The sequence below is a fragment of the Trichosurus vulpecula genome, chromosome 7 (assembly GCF_011100635.1).
Source record: "Trichosurus vulpecula isolate mTriVul1 chromosome 7, mTriVul1.pri, whole genome shotgun sequence".
Lineage (NCBI taxonomy): Eukaryota > Metazoa > Chordata > Mammalia > Diprotodontia > Phalangeridae > Trichosurus > Trichosurus vulpecula.
In genome coordinates this window covers 30,079,369-30,106,297 of record NC_050579.1, presented here as the reverse complement: position 1 = coordinate 30,106,297, position 26,929 = coordinate 30,079,369, and the positions used below count along the sequence as shown (strand labels likewise).

General features: G+C 46.2%; 1 protein-coding gene across 3 annotated transcripts in view; it reads left to right on the top strand.

The window, feature by feature from the left end:
• SPECC1 (sperm antigen with calponin homology and coiled-coil domains 1) overlaps nucleotides 1–26,929 on the top strand; it is a 354,946-nt gene that overhangs the window by 181,217 nt on the left and 146,800 nt on the right. For all 3 annotated transcript variants that reach the window (XM_036767683.1, XM_036767682.1, XM_036767684.1), the window contains 2 exons: nucleotides 13,497–15,073; nucleotides 25,803–26,010. In XM_036767683.1, coding sequence (XP_036623578.1) covers nucleotides 13,497–15,073; nucleotides 25,803–26,010 — 1,785 coding nt within the window. The remainder of the gene's footprint in view (nucleotides 1–13,496; nucleotides 15,074–25,802; nucleotides 26,011–26,929) is intronic.

Sequence of the window (26,929 nt, the reverse complement as noted above, 5' to 3'; positions counted from 1 at the left end):
TCTTGTCTCCCAGATTAAATGCCCCCAGTTCCTTCAGGCTAGTCTGATGGGGCAGGATCTCTAGACCCTTCACTACTCTAGTTGCCCTTCTCTGGGTGTCCTCCAGCTTGTCAATTGCATTCCTAAAAAATGGTACTGAATTCTCTACTCCGCATGTGGTCAGCTAGGGCAAGTACCTGGCTCTATCCCCACCCTAGTTCTGGACACTATGCCTATTTTAATGAAGACTAAGCCATTTAATTTGGCAGGTTTGTTTGTTTGTTTTTGTAGGGGAGAGGGAACTTAATTCCTTTTTTAAATTCCAAATACATGAATCCCACTGTGTATTTGAGATGCCTCAGGGTATCCTAGTTAGTGCAGTGGATGGAATGTAGGGACCTGGAGTCAGGAAGTTGTTATTCAGTCATTTTTTTCAACTGTGTCTGTCTGTCTCTTTCTTCTCCAGCTCATTTTACAGATGAGGAAACTGAGGCAAACAGGGTTAAGTAATTTGCCCAGGGTCACCTAGCTAGTAAGGGTCTGAGGTCAAATTTAAATTCAGTAAGACAAGTCTTCATGACTCCAAACCCAGTGATCTATCCACTCCACTGCCACTAAGCTGCCTTGGAGTCCTGAATTCAAATCCAGCCTCAGACACTAGCTGTATGACCCTGGGCAAGTCACCTAAGTTCTGTTTTCCTCAGTTCTCATCTTTAAAATGGAAATATTAATAACATCCCACGTGCTACAGTTGTGAAGATCAAATAAGACAATATCTGTGAAGTGCTATGTAGAAATGCTTGTCCAGCCCCTTCGCTTTACAAATGACTTTATTGAGTAGGTAGCATTTATTAAAGAGGTCGGCTAGGTGGCACAGTGTATAGAGCACCAGCCTCAGAGCTAAGAGGACCAGAGTTCAAATCTGGCCTCAGACATTTACTTTATTAGCTAGGCAAGTCACTTAGCGCTTTTTGCCTCAGTTTCTTTCTCTGTAAAATGAGCTAGATAAGGAAATGACAAACCATCCCAGTATTTCTGCCAAGAAAATGCCAAATGGGGATACGAAGAGTTGGATATGTCTAATCTACTAAGCTACAACAAATTATCAAGCAGGAGAGTGACCTGTTTGGACCTACACTTGAGGAAAATCAGTTATGTTGGGTTCATATCCAGCCTCTGACAACTGCTAGCGTGAGACCACTTATCTGCTAAGTTTTAGATGAGATGTGCTGGTGGAGGGAATTCCCACACCTGGGAAATCCCAAATCCTTACTTGATTTGTTGGCTGTATCTTGGCCACTCAGCTACATTGTGAGCTCCTTCCTGGCAGAGACTGTGTACATACATTGTTTCAACTTTGTATGTATCTTAAAGGTAACTACAAATGTACATTTCGATCTCCCTCATTAGAATGTAAACTCCTGAGGGCAGGGATGGTTCCATGGTTAATAAATGCTTGTCTATTATTACTTTGTATCTGTCTGAGACTAGCACAGCGCTGTGTGCATAGTGGGTTCTCAGCTCGCTAAATATTTGCTGAATAATTGAATTTCATGTAACTGTGCTATATCAGAAGGACAAAGAAAGTTTTCGTGGTTTAAGAGAGAAAATAAACACATTACCATGGAAGCCCATTCTAGAAGGTGGAATATAAAGGGGAGGGGGGGGAAGAGCTGATACAGTCGTGGCCCCACCTGGCTTCCCTTCACCACAGGAGGACTTTAAAGACACCTGTGCATGGCTCAGGCTCTCTTTGAGCAAGTTGGGTCATTTCCAGGGTCCCGTTCCCCCCCCCCCCCCGACAAGATTGCTGTCTCATCCCTAACAATGCAGCTTTATGAAGCCAGATGGCTCCGCTTGGCTCAGGCATTCTCTGCTTGCTGAAGGAGAGAGTTTTGTCCTGGGAAATAAGAGCCCTGTGGACATGGGTCTTTCTTTTCATGCTTCTGTCAAAGTATTTTCCTACATCACCCCTCTCTCCATCTGTGTTTTTTCATTTGCAAAGAAATGCCTGAATACCAGTGCAATCCTATTACAACAAAACCAATTGCAAAAATGATTTTTCTAAGGTTACCAGGTTGGAGAAATTGCATGAATAGGGTCGACTGCTGGTTGTCCTTGTGGATAAGATGGAGAAACATAGGCTGGATGATGCTGTGGTTGGACAAATTTGTAGCTGGTTAATTCACTAGGGATTGGGATAAGGTTAGACCTGTGGTTTTATTGGTATAGGGAACTCATGGGAAAGGAAATGCCCTATCCCAGTCCTTGTCCCTGTTCCTACAAATGACTGGACCCAAAGAGTATGGTTGATATCCACAGGACAGTCACTCTCCTTAGCCTTATTCTGTTTAATCTTGGATTTAGAGCCAAAAGAGACTTCAGAGATCATCCAATTCAATCTTTTTATTTTGTAGATTGAGGAAACTGAGATCCTATTCAATGAAAAGACTTGTCCAAGGTGTCGTAGCTTGTGTTAGAGGCAGGGTTTGAACCCCAGTCCTCTGCACTCTACAGCCTGTGCTCTTCCAAAGGCATGCTCAATAAAATTGTAGGTGGCACAAAGCTGGGAGAAAGATCTGATAGTTGACAGATTCAGAATTGAAAAAGTATCCCAGTAGGCTGGGATTTGAGGCTAAAGCTAACGAGATGAAATTTGACAGATAAATGCACTGAGGTTCAGAATGTTGGATATACAAGTTGTACAAGGGCAGAATGCAAGGAATGGTGGCAGCATCTTGTATGAAAGGGTCTTAGTAGACCAAAAGCTTACCATGAACTAAGGGGCTTTAACATGAATATGTTTAAGAGTCTACGATTTCATTGATGGGAGCATTTCTTCCCCCAATGCAGATCATAACCCGCTCCTATTTAGCAAATAAGAAAGAGCATCCTTCAACCAACATATAAGTGAGTCTCTATACCAGGAGTGGAGAACCTGCAGCCTCAAGGCCACATATGGCCTTCCAGATCCAACAGAACTGAAAAATGACTGAACAAAAAACAAGAATATTTAGCCTAAAGGGATTCCTGGTTACCATTTTTAGATATTTTAAGGAAATCTTTGAAAGCCTCCCCACATTCCCCCCCACCAATTTCAAGAGAAATAAAGGAAGCCCCACTCCCCCTTCTTCCAGAAAGATCCTTCTGGCTCTGAATCAATAATCCTCTCATTCCATAGCCTACCTGGCCAGTGGTCTCTGAGGTTTCTTTTAGCCTGAATGTTCTTTGGGCCTTTTATCTCTAAGCTCTCCTCCAACTCAAAAATTCTATGGATTTCAAGCCCAAGCCACTCATTCATGCCATTGGACACCATAAATTCCAGTTCAAGGAATATGTCCAGCCCTTTGAGCTTTTCATAAGGGATTTGATCCACATAGGGATACAAAATAGATGCTGGTATTAATCTGAGTGGGGTGCAGCCCTCTCTCCTTCCCTCACACTTTGGTGTTACCACTTGGAAGTTTCTCACGGATACCAATGGTGCCCTCTGTGTAGCTGAGCCAAACGAGGAATTCCAGGACCTAGAAATAAATTAGTAACTTAGACCTCTACTTCAAGTTGCTTCAAGCTAAACAAGGGAGTTACTCCCTCCCCACCCCCCAATTAGTTTTACAGATCTAGCTTTATGTAATCAGGAAGGATCCTCCCCCAATAGGACCTAAGAGTTCCATCCAGCTCTCCTTTGCTTGGAAGTGACTGACACATCCAGACACAGACCATTTAATTCATCCCTTCCCCTCTTCCTGCCCCCTCCCTCCTTTCAACTGCCAATTATGCTTTAGTGTGAGCTGCATAGAAACCAGGGGCTTTCTTCCCACCATAGCACTAGAGGATTCCCCTTCAGAGGTGCCAAGTCCTTGAATTAGGGAATGGGAACATTTCTGGACTCATGCAGTAAATTCTATTAGAACTGTACAGAAATGGTGAGGATTTCTTTTATGTATCTATTTTGTCCCTTTGCTTCTTATGCCGAAGCTCTTAATCAGCTCCATTGGTTTATCCACTGATTCTCTGGGGTTTTCTAAGTAAATTGTCATACTTTCTGCAATGCAGAGACTTCTGTCTCCCCTTTGCTGATGTTTATGTCATTATTTCCTTGGCTTGTGGATGTGACAGACCTGGCCAGTGTGCATTGGCCACTTCAGTTTCAATGGAAAATGGCTGTATTTCATTCTTCTGACTGCTTGTGTGTTGGACCCAGCCTTTTTCCAGGCCCTTCTGAAGATGACTTAACTCCAGCCTGGCTGTGTGGGCTGCCTGCAGGCCAGCCAGAATATTCCGACTATCTCTGAGCCCCATAAACACTGCAGGCTTTGTATTCTCCCTTATCGAAGCTTTAACATAACAGAGCACTTACTGTGTTCCATTTGGACCCTGGCAGCCACAGCTCCACCTCACCGCCTTCCCTTCCATTTTAGGGGTCTTTTGTTTCTTTGTCCCTCCCAGTCTCCCCTGGCCACACTGAGTTGTGCCTGCAATAAAAGTATGTTTATTTGGGGGAAGAGAAAAGATGCTTTCCCCCCACCCACACTTCGTGTGGATTTACAAATGTATTCATTCAGTCCTGCCTCAAGCTGCCGACAGCAAAATTAACTCCTTGTCCTCCAAAAAGTAAATGGGAACTGGAGAATGGAAGGCCTTTGTTATTCCCAGGAGGAAAGTTCTGAGTGTTAAAACTGGCAATGTTTACCTGGATCACTGGCTTTGGAGTGCAGAGGACCTGGGTTCAAGTCTTGCCTCAGTCACTCACCCCATTACTGCACCTACATCTCTAGATCTAGGAGTCGGTCCTAGCTGGCATCTATTTCGTGCTTTAAGCTTCACTAAATATCTTCTGTTTTATTTCATTTGAGCCCCTCGATAACCATCTGAAGAAGATGTGATAGGTATTCTTATCCCCATTCTACAGATGGGGAAACTGAGACTTAAAGAGGGAGTGATTTGGCCATGATCACACAACTAGCAGTAAAATGTGCACATTGTGTGAAAATACCATCTTCTGAGACTAGATGGAGGTCATCCCAACAGTGCCCACCGATTAATCAAGGCAGGGAACAGCATGATTTGATCACCTACTATGGCACCTCTGTTCTCTGGAATTGCCTCCCTATTATAACACATGCTGTAGGCTTAAAAAAAAAATTATTTCCTTCTTTCTAAGCCAGGGTGCCTGCAAAACAGTCTTCCCACTGTGACCAGATACCTGTGTGTGTACGTGTGTGTGTGTGTGTGTGTGTGTGTGTGTGTGTGTGTGTGTGGCCTCCTCCCACTTTGTTCTGCTGTTCTTTTCCTCAGTTAAAACCTTGGCTCTCTCCCCCGAAGTCTATCTTCACGTCGTCGTACCTGCTATCTCTGCTCATAAACTGCACAGCTTTGCCACAGCCCTTTTTTCTCTGGTCCCAGATCATTTTGCTCTCATAAGCCTGGGAGTCAAGGTCACAGAGCTCCCCTCTGCCTTCCTCCTCTTCCCAATGGGAAAATCCCTTGTATTTTCCTAATGGACTCTCACCTGCCTGAGAGAGAACAGCTGCCCTCAAGCTTTGCAGTGGACCTTTTCTCACTGGCTAAAGCTCTCAAGTTGGAAGCCTTCTGTAGATGCCTCTCCCTCACTTCTCTAGTAGGATCATAGCTCTGAAACTGAAAGGGACTTCAAAGGCCCACAAGGCCAATCATTTCATTTTACAGATGAGGAAACTGAGGCCAGAGACACACCTGTCTCTTCTCTCTGTTCCCACAGCCAATTCCCCTGGTACAGATCTTTTTTTTCTGTTCAGTTGTTTTTTCTTTTTCAGCTATGCCTGCCTCCTCATGACCCCTTTTGGGATTTTCTTGGCAAAGATACTGGAGGGGTTTGTCATTTCCTTCCTCCAGCTCATTTTACAGATGAGGAAACTGAGGCAAACAGGTTTAAGTGACTTACCCAGGGTCACACACAGCCAGTAAGTGTCTGAAGCCAGATTTGAACTCAGGAAGATGAGTCTTCCTGATTCCAGGCCTGGTACTCTATCCACTGTGCCTCCCAGCTGCCCTCTAGACCTTTGTTACTTGGGTTATTGGAATAAGTTCAAACTCCTGAAAAATCACTCCCCTTTTATTCTCTGACCCATTCACTGCATCCTTCATGATGCTGCCACACTCATCTTCCATATGCCTCGATGTCGTTCCTGGATTCTTCTGCTCCAAAACCCATTGCTTGTTGAGTAAAGTTCATGTGGGAGCTCAAGGGCCTCCACTCTTTGGTGCCACCTTACTTTGAGAGGCAGCCTAGTCCAGGGGGTGGCCAGAGGGCTGGATTTGGAGCCAGGGATCCTGTATGAAAATCCTGGTTTGGCCACTCAACCTTCTACAGGTCCCTTAACTTCCTGGGCCTCAGTTTCCTCATCTGTAAAAAGGGCAAGACTTTGAACCCTGATCTTCTTCACACTGAATCTAGCTTCCTATCCACCAGTGGCACGTTGCTTCTACCTTATGCACCTGTAATATTGTGTATTTATATGGGCAGTATGGTGAGTCTTGTCCTATTGTGTATTTATGGCCATCTGTGTTTGTGTCTCATCTCACCAGACTGAGAACTCTGTGGAAGCAGAGACTAGATGTTCTCTTGGTTTCCTTCCCCAGCACCAAGCAATGGCCCCTGTATACACTAGGTGTTGTTAGAAATGAATGAATAAATGGGAAAAGGCATTTTTTAAGCCCTTGGTATAGGCCAAGCACTGGGCCAGGTGCTAGGGGTACAGATTCAAAAGACACAAGCCCTGCCCTCAAGGAGCTTACCTTCTAACAGCCATGCCGTGAGCTTCAATGAAGATGAGACCTAAACTTGTTTGAAGATTGGAGGAAAGGAACCTTGGAGCCAGACCCGATGCACAGCCCTGCAGCCCCGCTGCTGGTGGCCAAACAGAAGCCATCAGTCTCCTTCTTGGCAATACCAGGGTCTCCCCCTGTGCACTGTAGTCAGAGGGCAGGCAGTGTTGACCATTTCCAATTTCACGTCGAAGCCTGCCCTGGGATTTCTGTATCCTGGCAACCTTGTGTTGCCATTGTCAGGTGCCTCATGGGGATTTTAATCTCCCTCTTTTACAGGAATAGCTGAATAAATAGTTTCTGAACTAAATGTTCAATGTGGTATAAGGGATTCTAGGCACAGAGCCACCTGAAAGTGAAATTTTTTGAAAACTCTCATTTCTTTTAATTGAAAAATCTGCTCATTCCCTGGAGCCGTCATTCCCAGCACATTTTCAGTGTCCCAGGTGTTATTAAGAGCTCTTAGTGGAAATCACTTAAAATACCAGCTTATTCCAAGTCTCCTCCTCCTTTTCATGAACTCCCCATTCCACGCAAACCCAACACTCCATCTCTGGCTTCCATGCTTTTTTGGATTTTTTCCCCTTTAAAATTGTTTTAAATTAAATTAATTTCTTTCAATGAACAAAAATCTTATTTCTCTTCATTCCTCTTTCCTCACCCCTCCCACCTTCATGGGGTGGGGGGAAGCATGTAACAAATATGCAAAGTCAAAGAAAACAAATTGCCCCATGGGCCATGTCCAAAAAGTGTATCTCTCACTCTGTGCCCTGAGTCCATCATCACTTCTCTCTTAGGAGGTGCCACCATGCTTTCAAACCCCAAGGTGTGCCCAGAATGCTCTTCCACCCAGAGAGTCGAACTCCCTGCTGCATAGTAGATAGACCTTGAGTCAGGAAGAACTGGGTATAAAGCCCACCTCAGACTCTTATGCTCTGTGGCTCTTGGTAAGTCAGCCCCTTAACCTGTCACACTGCGGGTTTCCTCACCTATAAAATGGGGATACTAATAGAACTTAACCTCAAGAGATTGTAAGGATCAGATGAGAGAAGATATTTATAAAGTGCTCTGCATACCGTAAAGGGGTAGAGACTTGCTAGGTACTGGACCTGAGACCTCATTGGTATAGGGAACTTCCAGGGGAGGAAATTCCCTTTACCAGTGCAGATGTGTCTGTTGATTAACATTTATTAAACTTTTACTATGTGCCAGTCTCTGAGAATGCAAGAAAAAGCAAAAGATGACCCTTGCCCTCAAGGAGCTTCCAATCTAATGGGGAGGAGGGGAGATAATGTGCAAACAAATATGTGCAAACAAGCTATATTTTATACAAGATAAATGGGAAATAATTAGCCAGAGGGAAGGCACTGGAATTTAGGGGTTGGGGAAGGCTTCCTGTAACTCTGCCATTTGTAGTCTTAGAGAGTCGACTGGGACACTGAGAAAGGTGAGTGACTAGCTCACGGTCACTTAGCCAATATATGACCTGAGTGAGACTTGAATCTATGTCTTCGTAGCTTGAAGGTCCAGCCCTCCAGGATATTCTACCCCTGGGCAAACCTTAAAATAGTCTATAAATAGGAGCTGTTAGCATCCTCATTATCATCACTAATACTCATCTATGTCTCTTAGTAACCTGGAATCCCTTCAAATCTCAGCTCAGGTGCCACCTTTTCCATGGAGCTCTATGTTTCCTGGAAACTCCCTGAGGGCAGACTGTATCACTGTAGTCTTTGTAATCCCCTATCTAATTTAGTGCCTAGCACATAGTAGGTGCTTAATATTTGCCTGTTGACGTCATTGATTTTCTGCAAGCACTTGCCCTCAAAAGCACACACGCACATGCACACACATATACACACACATGCACACACACATGCACATGCGTGCATGCGCGTGTGCACACACACACACACACACACAGAGTTAATACTATGTCTAGCCTTCACTTATATAGTGAATAGATAGCTGACCTTGTTGAGTTCAAGTTACGAGTCCAACACATCCCGACTCTGTAACCTTGCGCATGTCACTTAATGTCTTCATACTCTCTAAGCCTGTTTAATTGTGGATCTGCATGGGTGGAGGGAGTTTTCCTCTTTTGAGTTCCCACTGCAGTGTAATCCCAGCTCTGATCCAAACCACTCCCCCCCAAATACCCAAAACAAACTTAGCTGTGCACATGCTCGGTCCCCTCAGTAAAATGTCTTGTCCTCAAGGGCAGGGTGTTTATATTTCTGTTGCCTTTCTTCAGAGTAAGCACTTTAAGTTTTGTTGACTTGAATTCAGGATCTCAGAGGTCCTTGGGGTCCTCAGTCCTCCCTGACACACAAATGAGTTGGGCAGAGGGGCATAGTCAGAGGAGGGAGTTTGATCCCATGCTGTAGGAGGATTGGTTGAAAGAATTGGAAATATTTAACCTATAGAAGAAAGTCTTGAAGGAAGACACAATTACTGTCTTCAAATATTTGAAAGGCTGTCCTTGGAAAGAAGGATTTAGGGATGTTTTTGTTTGATCCCAGAGGTGAAAGATGCAGAGAGATGGATTTTGACTCAATATAAGGAAAACCTTCTTGACAATGAGAGCCATCAAAAATCAGCAGGGAATGAATCACCTTGGGAGGTAGTCCCCATCACTATTAGATGGCCACTTATTTGTCAGGATGTAGCTTAGACTCAGCTCCATGATTCTTTAACATTTAATTGGGATCAAATGAATTGAAGAGTTCTGTGATTTTTCCTTGATCAGCTCAATGCTTTGGGCTTAAAACAGCTGAATTTCCCCCAAATGTTTGCAAAGCTGGAGGCAGAATTCCTATGCACTGAAGCTAGATGAGTCTTGCCAGTATCCACTGAAATTTGGTCCTTGTTTGGAAGCTGGATCGGGAGCCCAGAGACAGCTGAGCACCAGCCTCGCCAAGTCCTCAGGGGGTCATCCTCAGGTTGGCTGCAGAAGGATCGGTTTTTGGCTTTTCATTTGTTGTGGTCACGGCAGCTCTTAGAAACAGTCTGTTTGAGCCAGGCTGGTGCTGTGGATGGAGCCATGGACTTGGATTGGGAGAGGCATGGATTCAAATCTAACTAACTTTGCAACCTGGGCCAGTCCCTTCAAGTCTCTGGGCCTCAGTTTCCTCCTCTTTAAAATAGGGAGAATAATCAAATTTTAGGGTCTCTTTCACAGAGTTGTTGTAAGAACAGAATGAGGTAATACGAACCCTAAAGCTTAAGATCGATGTCCACTTTTCCTGATTCATGACTGTAATAAGCAGTGTAATAGATTGTAATATGCAGCATCCCAAGGAAGTCATGGGTAATAGTCATAGCCACCATGCCACATGGTGTAGGTGATAGAATCCCAAAGTAGGAGCCAAGGGTGACTTGGGCTCATATCCTGCCTCCTTACTAGCTGTGTGACCCTGGGCAAGTCACTCTGCCTACAGTTTACTCATCTCTGAAGTGGGGATAATAATGGACTTTATCTCATGACATGGTTGTGAGGGAAATAACGTGAGAGAAATAAAGAAAGGGTTTTGGGAAACTTGAACTACTATTAGTTAGGTGGTGGTAGTAGCAGCAGCAGCAGCAGCAGTAGAAATAGTGGTGCTAGTACTAGGTCTAACTAGCATCATCTCACTCCTTTGATCTTTCTGGTGGGATTCAGACGGAGAGGGCGAAGAGAAATCACCATCTCACTACTATTTATTGTTCCTTTATATTCAGTGTTCTATGAACTATCATGGGTAGGGAAGAAAATGAGACTTGCTCTATGTCAAACACTGTGCTAAGTGCTGGGGACCCTACTGTCAAGGAGCTCACTCTCTAATCAGGAAACAACACAGAAGAGACAGACTAAGAAGTCCCAAAGGAGCAGTAAAGGTTGGAGTGTGTGTGTGTGTGTGTGTGTGTGTGTGTGTGTGTGTGTGTGTGTTTTGGGAGAGGGGATGTCTGGAGGGAACAGCATCAGGGCAGACGGTAAGAACCAGAGGAGCCAGCATCAGGGAAGATGATAAGGCCTGGTAGCCCACCCTACCCCCCAACTCCAATCTTACCAGAAGGAATGGACTTGGTGATGCCCATACCAGCCAAGTTGTGTGAGCAGCACTAAGCAGCCCAGGGGGTTTCTCATGCCTCAGTTGCCTCATCTATATAATGAGCTGAAGAAGGAAATGGCAAACCACTCCAGTATCTTTGCCAAGAAAACCCCAAATGGGGTCACAAAGAATTGGACACAACTGGAAAATGACTGAACAACAACAAAAATTTGTTAAGTGTCTGGCCCATAGTAGGCACCTGAAGACTTGTTCCCTTTCCTTCTGCCCCCATAGTGGGGGCTCACCATGGACGGGTTTGGGGATGCTGGCTTCTGCTGTTGTACCATCTGCTATAGGCTTTGGGTGCCCTTCAGCAGAGGACTGTGAGGGACTCTGAGCTTAAGCTTTGGACTCTTGGGGTCATGGGACTGAGACCTACCCAGGATCAGAACCGGTCCCGGTGGCTACCTTTCCTAGAGTGCTCTCTCACCACAACCTGGAGGCCTCTTAGAATCCAGGTTACCTTCCATATGAGGCCCTTCTTCTCTCCCTCTCACCTAACTACCTTATGTGCTTTAACCATTTAAATTTTTACCCTCCCAGTAGAATGTAAGGTCCTTGAGTGCAAGGATTGTATTTCATTTTGTTTTTGTATACCCAGCACCTCGTAGGCACATTATCCACATTTGTTGGATTAGATTGGATTCCATTCCATTCTATCTACTGGGCATTCTTTAACTGGGGATGGATTAAAGATAGGTGGGGTCTGGGCAACAGAGTCACCATCTCCGGTGAGGAAGGAGTCACTGTAATAGAAAATGGAGCTTTGGGCCTTCCTTTGCCATTATCTCCACCTTTCTCCTCCAGTAGCCCTTCTGGGCCTTGGTTAATTGGTTTAGATAGTTGCATCATTCCACTCATGAAGCACACACTATTCGTCAGGCACCATCCTAAGTCCTGGTGGTAGTCTAATAGAAGAAAGGCAAAAACACAGTCCTTGTTCTCAGTGAGCTCGTGTTCTCATGGGGGCATAGCATGTCAGTGCACTGGCAAGGATGGGGCCTGAGAGGCCTTCAGGTCTGGCCCCATCATTTTACAGATGAGCACCTTGAGGCTGAGGGACATTAACTTGCCCATGGTCCCTGAGGTAATCATCCTTAGTAATCAAGGTGTCTAGAGCTGGAGTTCTTTTTCCTGGAACATCTCCTCTGTCTCTCTCTGTCTCTGTCTCTGTCTGTCTGTCTCTGTCTTTCTGTCTGTATCTTTCTGTCTCTCAGTCTCTGTCTCTCTCTCTGTCCCTCTCTGTCTCTCTGTCTCTGTCTGTCTCTGTCTCTCTCTGTCTCTGTCTCTCTCTGTCTCTGTCTCTGTCTCTCTCTGTCTCTCTGTCTCTCTCTCTGTCTCTCTCTCTCTCTCTCGATGTTTCCAGGGTCAGCTCTGGTTTTATATATGGCTTTTTTAGCTTGGAGGTACATTTTGATTCCCCGGCACTCAGAAGACCGATGCTTTTGTTTTTACCCCTGAAACACATTACTCATTGTCCTCCTTGGCCTGGGACAGATGGAAATGTGAACTACTTCAGTACAACCCAGTTTCCCTGTGGGTCATAAGCATCCTGAGGGACTATGTCATCATGCCGTGGAAGGCCACAGAAACTTCTGGAACAGGCTTGAGCAGCCAATGAATCACTCATCCCATTTGCTTTTGTCCATTTCTCAAACACACATCACCGTGGGCCCATTCTGTGCAGTTACAGATGTCTTGTTTCCACCACTGTCCAGAGAGCTTTGCCATTGGATCAGTCCAGTGTGTCCTTAGTCTGATAAACAAATGCTCATGGTTTCTGGGGCTAGGGCCAACCTGTGCTCACTCAGGGCCCTTAGATAGTGTCTAGATCAGCCCCTGAACTTATGAATGAAGAAACTAACACCCAGAGGCTTACCCAAGGCCACAGAGCAAGCTGTGGCAAAGCCAGGGTTAGATAACCTGACTTTTAAACAGACATAGGTCGTGGAGGAAGGTAATGAGCTTGACATTCAAATGAAAACCTATGCTAGTGATAGCCAGTTATTTACCCAAATGATCAAAGATTTGGCTGGCATGAGACCAAATCTTCTATGTCACCACTTGTGTGACCTTGTGTAAATCACTATGACTCATCAGGCCTTAGCTTCCTCATCTATAAAAGAAGGGTCAAGGACTAGATGACCTCAAAGGATCCTTCCAGCTCTCAATCAGTGAATAGCCCCCATTCCCAAGTGGAAGAAGACCAAGGCAAAACCCAAGGTCACACAGGTATAAAGTGATGGAGTAGCATCCCACCCTCACGCCCTGTCACTTAACTTGTAACCCTGGGCAAGTCCCTGACCCTCAGTTTTTTTCATCTGTAAAGAGTTTAGATGACATTGGATAAAGGTCTTTCTCAATTGTGGGGCTAAACCTTGCAAACCTCCCTAGGCCTTACTTCCTCTGTAAATTTATGAGGTAGGACTAGATAGAAAGCCCCTTTCAGCTCTAGGTCTGGGCCTGAGTCTCTTTCCTTCTCTGCCATTTTGATGAGATGACCTCAGTGGTTCCTTCCAGCTCTCGAACCTATGAACCCGTGACGACTTATACTTTTTTTGGTCTCAGTATACAAAAATAACTTCTTTATTCACCTTGCTTTTCTTCTCACTTTTCCAGGAACAATTTCATCCACCAAGAGAACGGGGATTCCAGCTCCTCGAGAACTTTCCACGCCTGTCTCCAGAGAGAGATCTGCCCTTCGAGGTCCCACCAGTGCAAAGAAACCAATCCCCAGTCCGATATCCTCCAGTACCCCAACTCCTACCAAGCACTTAAGGGGCACCAATAAATCCAAGCAGGAGAATGAATCTGGGGACAAGGCATTGCTGGAATCCCAGGTCCGGGAACTCCTGGCAGAAGCCAAAACAAAAGATTTTGAAATCAGCAGGCTCCGAACTGAACTCAAGAAATTCAAAGACAAAGCATCCCCAACTGTCATAGAAGGAACCGATGCTTTTGACCAGAATGGCGATGGATTGCCAACCTCCCCTGGGGATCTAGATCCTTTGATAAGAACTCTTCAGGAGAAGAATAGAAATTTCCAAAAAGAGCTGGTAGATCTGGGGGAAGAAAACCGGGCTCTGAAAGAGAAATTGGCGTACCTGGAGCATTCCCCTAGCTCCGAGGCGGCCACGAGCAATGATGGGGGCAGCAGCCTGCCCACACCGACTACTCAAGAGTCGAGCTTTGGAAGCCCGACGAAAAACCAGCTCTCAGGGGAAACGGAGGAGTATAAACAGACTCTGACCGGGAATACCTTAAGAACCTCAGGGTCCTCGAGCAGTGACGTGACCAAGGCTTCTCTGTCCCCTGATGCTTCCGATTTTGAGCACATAGCCGAGGCTCCTTCTAGGCCCCTGTCCTCAGGCAGCAATCCTTTCAAGAGCCCCCGGTGCTCCACGGGCGGCAGCTCCCCCAACAACATTAGCGAGCTGTCTGTAGCTTCTCTCACTGAGAAAATCCAGAAGATGGAGGAGAACCATCACAGCACCACGGAAGAACTGCAGGCTACCCTGCAGGAGCTGTCAGACCAGCAGCAGATGGTCCAAGAGCTGACAGCCGAGAACGAGAAGCTGGTGGACGAGAAGACCCTTCTGGAGACGTCCTTCCACCAGCACAGGGAGCGGGCCGAGCAGCTGAGCCAGGAGAACGAGAAGCTGATGAGCCTCCTGCAGGAGCGGGCGCAGGAGGAGGAGTCCGGCGGCACCGACAACAAGGTCCTGGAGCTGGAGCAGAAGTGTACTGAGATCCTGGAGAATGCCCAGTTCGAGAGGGAGAAGCTACTCAACATCCAGCAGCAGCTGACATGCAGCCTGCGGAAGATCGAAGGGGAGACCCAGGGCGCCGCCGAGGTGATCAAGCGTTTGCAGGAGGAGAACGCGGAGCTGAACGGCCTTCTGGAGATGGAGCGGCGCAACAGCGGCCTGACGGCCAAGGCCCTCGAGGACTGCCGCGTCAATCTGGAGGCACTCAAGATGGAGAACGCCTCCCTGAAGGCCCAGCTGGAGAGCGAGAAGCAGAAGGCGCTGGAGCTGAGCGCCACGGGCCACACCAGGGACGCCTCTGACGTGCAGGAGAAGCTCAAGGCGGCCCGGGCGGAAAAGGACCAGCTGGAGCGGTCCTGCCTGGAGCTCAAGCAAGAGCTGCTGAAGGCCAGCAGTGAGAGTCAGCACTTCCAGAGCATGCTGGCCAAGGTAAAAGGGCAGCCCCCTGCCCCACCCCGCCCCACCTCGACCCCTGCCCGGTCCTCTTCTTCAGCCTCCCAAGCCACTGCCTTACCCAGCTCTGCGCCTCTATTTAGCGCTTGCTGTATGCTCTTGTGATATGTGGATTTCAATATGATTTCAATATACTTTATGTGATTTGGAAAAGGGATCCATAGTCTTTACTAGACTGCCAAATGGGTGGATGACCCCAGAAAAGTTAAGAACCCCTGCCTTATGGTGTGATAGAATGGGAGGAAGATTTGCATGTGGAGACAGAAGGCAGCATTCAGAGATCTGCTGTGGAACCCAGAGAAAATTACTTACCCTCTCTGCTTAGCTCCATAAATTTACTTCATGTTGATTTTTTTAAATATCCTGCTGTTTTGGGGAGAGGCAGAGCAGAATGGGGGCCAGGGTGGGGAGAGGGACATGCTAGATTTGGAGTCAAAGGACCTGGGTTTAAACCCTCACTCTGCCCCTATGGGATGCAGGGCAAGTTATTTCTCCAACCTGGGCCTCAGTTTCCTCATCTGTAAAATAAGAGGATAAGACAGGATGGCCTCCGAGGTCTCTTCTGGCTCCAGATCTGTGTTCCCCTGATCTGTAAAATAAAGATCCCAAAGATCCCATCCTAAATATCACTCTCTCTAATATTCTCTTTCCCCCTCCCCCCTGCCTTCCCCTTTCCCCCTTTCCCTCTTTCTTTCTCTCTTCCCCCCTCTTCCTCCCTCCTCCTCTCTCCCTCTTCTTCTCTCTCATACGTTCAACCTCTCCCTATCTACTGGTTTCTTCCCTCTGCCTTCCAAAGTGCCCAAGTGTGGCCATCCTTAAAAAAACCAAGGGCCACTTAATATCTGCTTGTTTTCTGATTGATCGATAAAGCTTTCCCAGACTTCTTCCAGTTGGCTCAGGTCATTCTGATCTTTCTAGGGCACATGCGTTGCTTATTTTTTTTATCCTTCTTAGCTTCCTGATGATCTGGGGGTCCTTGCATAATAGCTGGTTATATGTGTGTCCTTAATTATTTTCTACTAGGACTTAAATATCTTCTTCCCCCCTCCCCATTCATTTGAGTTCAGCAAGCATTTATTAAATACCAACTGCATGCTAGGAACTGAGTAAGGCACTGGGGATACAAAGACAAAAATGAACAGCCCCTGACCTCAGGGAGCTTACATTCTATTGGGAGGAAACAGCTGGTTCAACACAAATCCAAAATATCAATTAATCAGTAAACATTGATTAAGTACCTGACATGTACCAGGCACTGTGCTAAATGCCAGGAATACAAAAAAAGAAGCAAAAGGCAGTCCTTGCTCTCAAGGAGTTTGCATTCTACCAGGAGGAAACAATGGGTACATAAGCAAATTCAAAATATAGACAAAGTATTTTTTTGGTTAGAGGAGTGCCAGGATTGCAGTAGTGGGGTGAGGGGGATGTTTCAGCCTTATGTAGGAGGTAGCATTTGAATTGCAAGCCAGAAATTCCAAGAGACAGAGGTGGGGAAGGAGAGTGTACTTTAGACATGGGGCACAGCCTGGACAAAGACCTGGAGATGAGAGATGGAATTTCATGGTTCAGAAATAGCAAGTATATGAGTTTGGCTGGAATACCAAATGCATAAGACATATAGGAAGGTGAAATCAGCCTGGAAAGACAGGGTGGCGCCCCAGTGTCAGAGAAGGGTTTATATTGTATCCATAATCAATCTGTTGACGTAAGTGCCTCAGTAGTTGAGGGAGGGGACATTTCTTTTTCTGGGTCTGGCTCTCCCCTCGGTGCCTAGGACCTTTGTGCTCTTAGTGCTCCTGAGTCCTGGGGTCCAACCCCCACACTTAAAAAGGGTGTTGGCTTTTTTTTTAGCAGACGCAGTTAAATTGCTTACCTGAATGTTTTAAAATGAAGAATAAATGGATTCAGATTGAGTCACAAGTTAATATTCAAACAAGAGAACTTAATTCTATTCTAAATCATGAACCTGATGCACCATTGTTAGGCAAAGTGGTGGTGTTATTGTAGTGTGAAAAATGAGGTCAGGCTAGACAGAAAAATAAACACAGTCGTGTGGTGCTCAGTCATTCAAGGGGCCCGCTGGCTCAGTGGGCAGAGCAGTGACCTTGGAGGCAAGAAGGCCCGGGCCCAAATCCGGTCTCAGATGCTTCCTAGCCTTGTGATCTTCAGTCACTTCACCTCTGCCTCAGTTTCCTTATCTGTAAAATGAAGAGGTTGGACCCAATATCTTCTAAGGTCCTTTCCAGGTCTTAAAGCTGTGATCCTATGAAATGGGGATGGAGAGACAGCCCACTGTCTCTGAGCTTGCAGAGCCACCATCAGATCTCGTCACTTAACTAGCTGTGTGACCCTGGGTGAGTCACTTAAAACCTCTGACCTTCAAGCAAACCCCCTAGGACTTATCTGTGAAGTCCTAGTCCTGAGTGGGGTAGAAGGAATTCCCACTCCAGAAATACTGACTTGCGTGTTCACGTCGCATGAGACAAGACATGCAAAAACATTTTCAATTTGGGAAACACCTGAAACTTTCAGACAGTGTAGGGCCAGGTAGGTATCAAGGTGGATGTAGCATTGTGGCATCAGGCCTGTAGTCAGGAAGACTGGAGTCAGAGCTGTGCAACCCTGGGCAAGTCAGTTAAAAACAAAACAAAATGGAAAAAAAAATTAACAAAAATCCTCTATTTGCCTGTTTTCTCATCTGTGAAATGGGGATAAAAATAGTACCTCCCTCCCAGAGCCTAGAACAGGGTAAGCACTATATAAATGTCAGCCATTGTTGTTATACAATTGTATTATTATCACCAGAAAGAAAAAGAAACACGTAGTGTCTGTGGCCAAAAACCTAGTCATTCAAATAGTCTTTTGAAAGCAAAAAATCCTCCATTGAGTGCAAATTTAACATCCTCTTATGTCGTCCAAGCCGGGTGCCAGAGGCGGGGTGATGGAGTGGGACGGGAGCCAACCTCCCAGTCAGGAAGCCCCAGGTTCAAATCCTGCCTCTGACATGCCCTGCTGGTCTCTGAGCCTCCTCTCTGTGCCCGGCTTCTCCCTGAGGTTGAGGTGTAGGTGGAGGGAGCTCCTTTCATGCCATTGAAATCACTGGCCGGGCCAACGACATCAAACATGGTGCCTTCCTTCCACCTTGTTGAAAAAGCTTCCTTTCTGTGGTTCTTTCTTTTCAAATAATTTTTGTTGATTTTTTTTATCACCTGTGTTTCCCGTTGTCTCTCCTTCCCCTTCCCCCTTGGTGTGATTCCTAGTATAGACCTCCCAGTGAGCCAAACCTCAGAATAAAGAAGTTTTTAAAAAGAAGGAGAAAAACAGTTTAGCAAACTAAGGTGAAAACAGCCTGACATCGTATGCAGCCTTCTGCACCTGTGGCCCCCCACCTCTGCAAAGAAGCAGGGGGAAGGGGGAGGCACCCTTTCCTTTCTTTTTCTTTTCCTTTTTCTGTTTCTTTTTATTTTCTTTTTTCATCATATGCTTTTCAAAGCCTAGGCCAGCATGTCTGCTCGATGATGCTCTGGGAAAGCCTGCCCGCTCTACTCCTACCGAGATGTAACACTGATTCCCTCAACTAGGACCTACGTGGTTAAGCCCTATATACATGCTAGCTCTTATGATTTTCAAAAAGATAAAAGGTGTGCCTTAAGGTTTGCAAACACTTTATGGGGTGGTATCTCACAACCGCCTCACGAGGTAGGTGCTCTTATTATCCTCATATTACAGAGGAGGAAACTCAAGCATAGAGAGACTTGCCCGGGGTCACACAGCTGGTGAGCCATTGAGGATAGATTTGAACTCAGGTCTTCCTGACCCTACTGTATCCCCTAGCTCCCTCATTTTCTTGTTCAGTTGTTCAAATCATGTCTGACTTTTTGTGACCCCATTTGGGGTTTTCTTGGCAAAGATATTGGGGTGGCTTGCCATTTCCTTCTCCATTCCTGATTTTACAAATGGGGAAACTGAGCCCAGAAAGTTAAGTGACTTATCCAAAGTCGTTTGGGTAGTGAGGTGTGAAGGTGGGATCTGGACCTGGGTCCCCTCCCTTCAAACCTCCTGTACCACAATAGGAGCAAAAGAACTCACCTTGGGCTAGTCACTTAACCCCAATTGCCTTGCCTTCCCCCATCCAAAAAAAAAAAAAGAACTCAACTTTAGAGAGGCGAGACTATTGCTGCCCACTCCTCAGAGCCCCAACTCCCTTTGCTGGATCCAGTCTCCACTTCCTCCCCTGACTCCACCTGGCAGATCATCAGAGAGGCAGGAGAAGCTTGGGATTGCACCTCCCTCCCCCACCCCAATCTGGAGAACACAACGGAAACACTCTTAAGTAAGACAAGAAAAGGCCAGGGGGAAAGCTTCCCAGGATGCTTTGTTTCTTTGACATCTTCCCAACACCAGAGCATTAGCATGCATTTGCTTCATCCTGTGAAAGGAACAGGCCCCTTTTTAGGACTGAACAGTAGATGAAAAGATGCTTGCCAAGTTTCTTTGCAGTGTCTTTGTTCAGTGACTAGGTTATTGGGGGCCAGGATTTGGGGGGGGAATCCCCACTTCTGATTTTCAAGCCATCAGACCTGATTTTTGTGCCTTCTTTTCCATGCAAAGCTAATGTTGCAGACCTATTGCCATGGCCAGCTTTTCTCCCCCTGGTAACAGCAGAGATTGGCATGGAGTTTTAAGGCTTGGGAAGCGCCATATACACATTCTACGTTCCCTGATCCCCCAAGCTGCTAGAGAAGGAGGGGAGGGGCTCTTAACTTGGGGCCCGGGAACTTGTTTGTTCTTTCAAACTATTTCTCCAACTATTTCAGTATAATTAATTTGCTTTGTAGTTCAGTGGATTTGATTACATGGGTTGAAAAACATGGTTCTAGAGAAGGGTCCGTAGGCTCCCCAGGTTGGTAAGGGGTCCCAGACACAGACAGGGGTCAGAGGCCTTGTGCTGGTGCCTCTACCTTATGGGACTGGACCTGGGATCTCAAGGACTTTAAACCGAACTCCCAGATTAGAAAACACCCACCACCAGTGCAAGTTGGCACCTTCTCTGTATCTTAGAGAGTTTCTTAGAACACTGAGAAATATGATCCTCCTTAACCTTTGACCTTTCATTCTGCTATGGAAAGAATGCTGGATGTGCAGAAAGAAAGGAAGGAAACACATACTTATTAAGCCCCTACTATGTGCCAGGCACTGGGAAGCACTTTCCAAATATTTTCTCATTTGAGCCTCATAGCAGACCTGGGAGGTAGGTTCTAGTTGGATTCCCATTTTACAGATGGGGAAAACTAAGGCAGACAGAGGTTAAGTGGGTGTGCCCTGGGTCACACAACTAGTAAGTAGCCAAGGCACTATTTGAACTCAGGTCTATCCTGATTCCTAGGATCCATCAATTTGTTGTTGGTTGTATAGAATAGATATCAGTGTATTTCAATGTGAAGTCCTATGTATTTTATCTTGTGCATTTAAACATGATTCTGAGAAGGGGTCCATAGGCTTCACCAGAGTGGTTGCCAAGGGGTCCAGGAGACAGGAAAGATGAAAAACCTCTTCCCTGAATGCTAGATTGAGCCAGGGATCAAGCTTCAAACAAGGCCCAGGCCTCTGCAGTGATTCTGCTCCCCCTCTGTTGGGAGAGCATCATCCCTCAGCCCCAGCTGCTGATGGAGGAAGGGGCTATGGGAAAAAGAAGGGAAGAATCTGGTGAGGAGGAAAAGCACGGGGCCATGAGGCACCCCAGGAGTCACAAGATTTAGGGAATCCAGATGTGTTAGCTGTTGAAGTAGGTGGCTGGAGTGCAGTGAGAAGAAAAGCCCCAGAGGGCCTTAAAACCCTGTTGGCTGGGAAGCTTTGGAAGCTGCAGATGACAAATGAAGCCCAGCCTGACTTTTACTGCAGCGCCTGGAGATTGGCCTCCTCTAAGAAAGACTGCAGGATTCTCTTGGAGCTCCTTCCCCTGGCCGGCCTCAGCAGGACCATATATTCTGCTGGCACCTAGCTCATGCACACACTCTTTGACCCAGGAGGAAAGAGAGCATTCAATCTGCCCCAAACCTTTTATGCTTTGCCAATCTCACATCGAGAGAGAGACAGAGACAGAGAGAGAATGAGGGAGGGGGAAGGAGAGAGATGGGGGAGAAGAGAAAGAAAGAGCGGGAAGGGAGGGGGATGGGGGGGAGAGAGAGAGAGAGAGAGAGGAAGGAAGGAAGGAAGGAAGGAAGGAAGGAAGGAAGGAAGAAAGGAAGAGAAAAAAAGAAGGAGGGAGGGGGGAGAGAGAAAGAGAGAGAGAGAGAGAGGAAGGAAGGAAGGAAGGAAGGAAGGAAGAAAGGAAGAGAAAGAAAGAGGGAGGGAGGGGGGAGAGAGAAAGAGAGAGTGTGAGAATGATTGAGGATGAGATCTTTATTTTACAGATCCAGGGAACACAGATCTGGAGCCAGAAGAGACCTCAGAGGCCATCCTATCTGGCCCTCTAATTTTACAGATGAGGAAACTGAGGCCCAGGGGCACAGTGAGGGTTTAAACCCAGGTCCTTTGACTCCAAATCTAGCATGTCCCCCTCCTCACCCCACCCCCATTCTGCTCTGCCTCTCCCCAAGACAGCAGGATATTTTAAAAAATCAATATAAATGCTCTTTCTCGACTTGTGCAGTGAAGTAACCTCCCTAGAATCCTGGAGAAAACAGCCTGATTCGCTCTGGGCGTCCACGGCCCCATCTAGTCTCCTATTGAATCTGTAGCCAGAGGGCTCACTCTGTAAGGGACCAGAGCCTCATTTGAGCCCAGCCAGGCCCTTTCTGGAGAGTAGGGCTGGCCAACATCTGGAGATTTTATATGCAGTCACTCATTAGCCATTTCTTCATACCTTGACCTCCAGCATTTTGAAATTTTAACAAACCTCCAGCTCAGCAGATGCGTTTTCCTCCTTTTGAAGTAATTACCTTTGACTGCTAAAGGAATGTCAGTAGCTTCCAGGAAGCCCAGGCCTCCCAGGGCTGGGAGAGAGATCTGGGGGAAACTCCCTCAGTGAATACAGCAGATTGTTCACCACATCCTAGGGAGTCTGTAAACTGGATGTTACTACTCCCTGTGCTTTATAAGGCTTCCCTGGGGGGTGGGGGGAGGGAGGTGTCAGCTGGAGTAGAATATGAGCTTCTGGAGGACAGGCACTGCTTTTTATTTGTGTCCCCAGGGCCCATCACAGTGCCTGCTGCATAGTAGGTGCTTAATTAAATGAGCTTGGCTCTGAAGAGGAGATGGGAAAATGCAAGCTTTCTCCCTTCCTTGAAGAGGAACTCACCTGTTATGCTTAATGTTTCTGGGAACTTGAGTAGGCCCATTTCCCCTGTGCCGAAGTTTCCTCATCTGTGGAGGAGGAGATGTAGGACTAGACATTCTCTGAGGACCCTTCTAAAGTAAAGCTCTGGAGTGCCATGTGTCAGCTAGTGTCACTCCAACTGATCCCCCCCTTCTATATTCCTTGTTCCATACAAAGGATAGATTTCTGGGGAGGAGAGAAGGAAAGAATAGATCTGGAAATAAAGGTAGGGTAAAATAAAATATAAAATAGAATACGATAATATGATGTGATATAATATAATATGCATGTATAATATATATATACAACCTTTATATATGCACACATACATATATGCATATATTTGTATACATATATACCTATACATGAATAAATATTTTAAAGTGGTGGTTAAATTGAATTAAGAGACAGAAGGATCTGAATATCATAGGCTTAGAGCTAGAAGGAGCTCTAGTCCTTTCCCACACACACACTTTACAGAAGAGGAAACTGAGGCAACAGTGATATAAATTTCCCCCTGCATATGGCCTGGCTACATCCCACAGATTTTGGCATATTGTCTCATTGTCATTACCTTTAATGAAATTATCGATGGCTTCTATAGGATCATCTTGAGAATTAGGTTATTCCATTTCCAGTTAATTTTTAGTCTAGCCTAACAGAGAGACGATTAGCTCTGGGTCCAAACTCCACCTTGGACAGTCATTGGGCAAATCCCTTCTCCTCCCTGGGCCTTAGTTTCCCCATCTGTATAATGGGCACTTGGACTCCATGCCTTCAGAGGTCCACGTGAATTCCGGGTCTCATGCTTGAGGTTTCTGCTGCCCAGAGAGCGGCAGTCAGTGCCAGAACTCAGATCCTGACCCCACACCCTGGGGTCCTCCATGGCCCCTTTCACCGATCCACACAGCCCCATCCTTATGTCAACTCTGCAGTCTTTTCTGTCTTCTGCTACATTTTTGGATTCTGAATGCATTGTGGTCTTGGAGAATTGCAAAGGGATTCTCTGTCGTGGATCTGTGGTTTAAAAAGCCTTTTTCCTTCTCTGCAGTCTGGCTCCCCTCTCCCCATTTCTCCCAGCCCCCGTCTCTTTGTCAGCTCTCCAGTCATTTACCTACCTGGACAGTGCAGACTAAAAGGCCCACTCATCCAATGCACTCCAGTTTCAGGAAAGATGAATTTTAAAAATACAGCCACACTGTATATTGCCAGCAGCCTGGTGCATCTGAAGCCCAGCCAGGAAGCAGGAAGTCAGTGAGAGCAAGACCTCTGGGCAGTCAGAGGGGAGGTCACACAGTCCTCCATCAGACACTCGCCTCACAGGGGAGCTCCACAGTCCCTCCGAACTTACCCTGAATTTACTCTTACTTTACACACAAGCTTAGTAATCTCCTGGAGGAGCAGAAAGAGCACAGGATTTGGAGGCCAAGGACCTGGGTCAGACGTTTAGTTCTGCTTTTTAACATCAGCATACCTCTGGCAATGTACTACCCTTCCCAAGCTTACATTTCCTCATCTTTTGAGGAATGAGGGAGTTTGACTGGATCCAGAGGCCTTGGGTTTAAATTCTGGCTCCTTTACCATCTCGCTATTTAAAATTTTTGTTTTTATTCCAAATTTAAACACCAATCAGAAAGAGCATTTCCATTTACAAAGTAGAAAAGGAAAAGAAGGTTGGGACACAAAATTGTGACGATAATGCACGGTTTGTTTTTCCTTTTAAGTCTGTCATAAGGCTGTGTGCCTCAGTTTCTTCATCTGTCAAATGAGGCAGCTGCATAGCACAGTGAGTGAATAGTGTCAGATCTGGAGGTGGGAAAACCTGAGTTTAAATCCTGCCTCAGAGCCTTGGTCGCTGTATGCCCCTGGGCAAGTCACTTAACTGCTGTCTGCCTCAGTTTCCCCTTTTATAAAATTGAGATAATAATAGTGCCTACCTCCTAGGATTGTGGTGAGGACATTTGTAAAGCCCTTTGCAAACCTTAAAGTACTGTAGAAATGGCAGCCATTATCATTAAATGCTGCCATGAAAAGAGGGGCTTAGACCAGAAGACCTCACTGGGGATCCTTTCCAGGTCTCTAGATCTTTAATCCTATAAAGACAGGGAGATGATCTCTCTTCAAGCCTTCTCTAACTGTGGTTAGTCTCCATGAAGTAGGTGCTATTATGATCCCCATTTTACAGTGGAGTAAACTGAGGTGGAGAGAGGTTAAGTGAGTTGCCCAAAATCACACAGCACACAAGGGCCTGATGTGGGATTCGAACTCGGGTCTTCCCAACTCCAGAGCCTGGCAAAGGTCCGTCCAGTGGGGGATGCAGTGCGGCTCCAGAGAAGGTGGGGTGTTGTGGTGTAGACACAAGAATGTTGAGGACCTGGACTCCTATTCCCAGCTCTGTGGCTTACTCCCTGTGTGACCTTGGGCAAGTCATTTCATATCTTCTCTCAGTCTCAGTTTCCTCTCTGTTAAATGGGGAGATTATCCAAAGGTCCCTCACAACTCTCAATCCTGCAGTCTTTGGCATATGGGCGCCCCCTAGTGGAAGACTCAGCATCCAGGCTCCAATCTTTAGAGCTGCTGGCCATCAGGAAGACCCCCGCTGCCCATCCGAAAGGGGATGGAAAAGCAGTCAGTGTTACTCCCTGTGGATTTGCTGACAGCGTTCAAGGCTCTTTTCTTGCATTTATTTTGATAACTTATATTTCTGTCTGTGGAGATCTGACTGAGGAAGGGATGTTCTGAGGGTTCCCCAGCCCATCTTTCCCCTAAGGGCCAGCTAACAAACAGATGGAGGCCCAGGCCACCCCCAGCTGTGCACCCTGGCAATCAGCCAGTCCATCAAGAAGCATTTATTAAGTTCCTACTGTATGCATAAAGGGTTTTGCAAACCTGAAGTGATATGGAAGTGTTGCTAGTTACTCTTAGGTGCCAGAAGGTACTGCTGACATTCTTTTGGGGAAAAACAACATAAACATAAGTGCATAGAAAACATAAGCCAGGTGAGTAGGGGATAGTTTCTTGAAGGTGTCAAGTAGTTGAGCTCATCAAGAGAAGCTTCAAGCTGATCTTTAAAGGAAGCAAGGAATTCTAAAAGACAGAGGTGATGAGAGAGGGCATTCCAGGCATAAGGGACAGCCTGGGCAAAGGCCCTGAGGCAAGAGATAGGATATCATGAAGGAGGAACAAGTCTGGCCTAGATTTGTAAAGTACGTGGAGAAGAAGAAGTGTATAATAAGCCTGGAAAGATATGTGCAAAACGGATGAAAATAATACAAAAGTGCCCCTTCCAGATTCAAGAATGTCGCTTCCTTCTTGGTATCTCTGCTGCAAGGGTATCTGGGAACTTTTTGCCTTTGGGATTAATAGGAGACTTCCTTTTTCTTCTAGGTGGAGAAAGAATGTGGTTACCTAAAAGAGGTCTGTGACCGGCAGGCTGAGCAGCTGAGTCGGACCAGCTTGCAATTGCAAGAGAAAGCCTCGGAGAGTGACGCTGAGATCAAGGACATGAAGGAGACCATCTTTGAGCTGGAAGATCAGGTGGAGCAGCACCGAGCGGTTAAGCTGCACAATAACCAGCTGATTAGTGAACTCGAAAGTAAGTGACACTGAGAACCCCGACTGCAAGGGGAAGAGCAGGCAGGCACCTACACAGAAACCATTAGTGACAGGAGAATGTGGACAAGAGCAAACATTGGCTGCTTGGAATTCGGTTACTTTGCAAAGTTCTGTTGTTACCTATTTGTAAGAATCATTCCTAGTGATAATGACCACACTGCGTATTGCTGTCATCCTCATTGCGCTAAGGGATTTGCACCTGCGCCTCCCTCCCCTCCCCTCTCAAGGCTAGGTGGTGCTAGTGTTGGCATCACTTTGTCAACCAATCAACAAGCATTTATTAAGCGCTTGCTCTGTGCTAGACACTGGGGATACAAAGAAAGGCAAAAGGAGCTCACAGTCTAATGGGGGAAACGATATGCAGATAACTGTACGTATGAGATAGATACAGATGGAAGGTAACATTAGAGCCTGTCATTTATTAAGCACTTACTGTTTGCTAAGCAGAGGGCATACAAAGGCAAAAATAGTCCCTGCCCTTGGGGAGCTTATAATCTAATGGGGGAGACAACATGTAAATAACTAGATGTGTACAAGACGAACGTAGGCATCAGATTTCTAATCTGTAAATGAAATGGTTGGACCAGATGGTTGCCAAGATTCCTTCTAGCTCTCAATCTAGGGTCTGACTTAGTACCTGTATGACCTTGACCTTCAACTAAGTTCACCTCCCTGGGCAGACTCAGTTTCCTTCTCTGTAAAATGAAGGGGTTGGACTTGGTGACCTCCAAATTCCTTTCTAGTTCTAAAGCTATGATCTTATGAACCTAATCTAGTTGCTGAATGATCGATTGGTGACAGTAACCACGGGTACCATTTGGTCACTGGAGGAAGAACAATTTAAGCACGTATCCTGTGGGCAATGAGAAAGGTCTCTGAACTGAGCGATCAGATTGCCC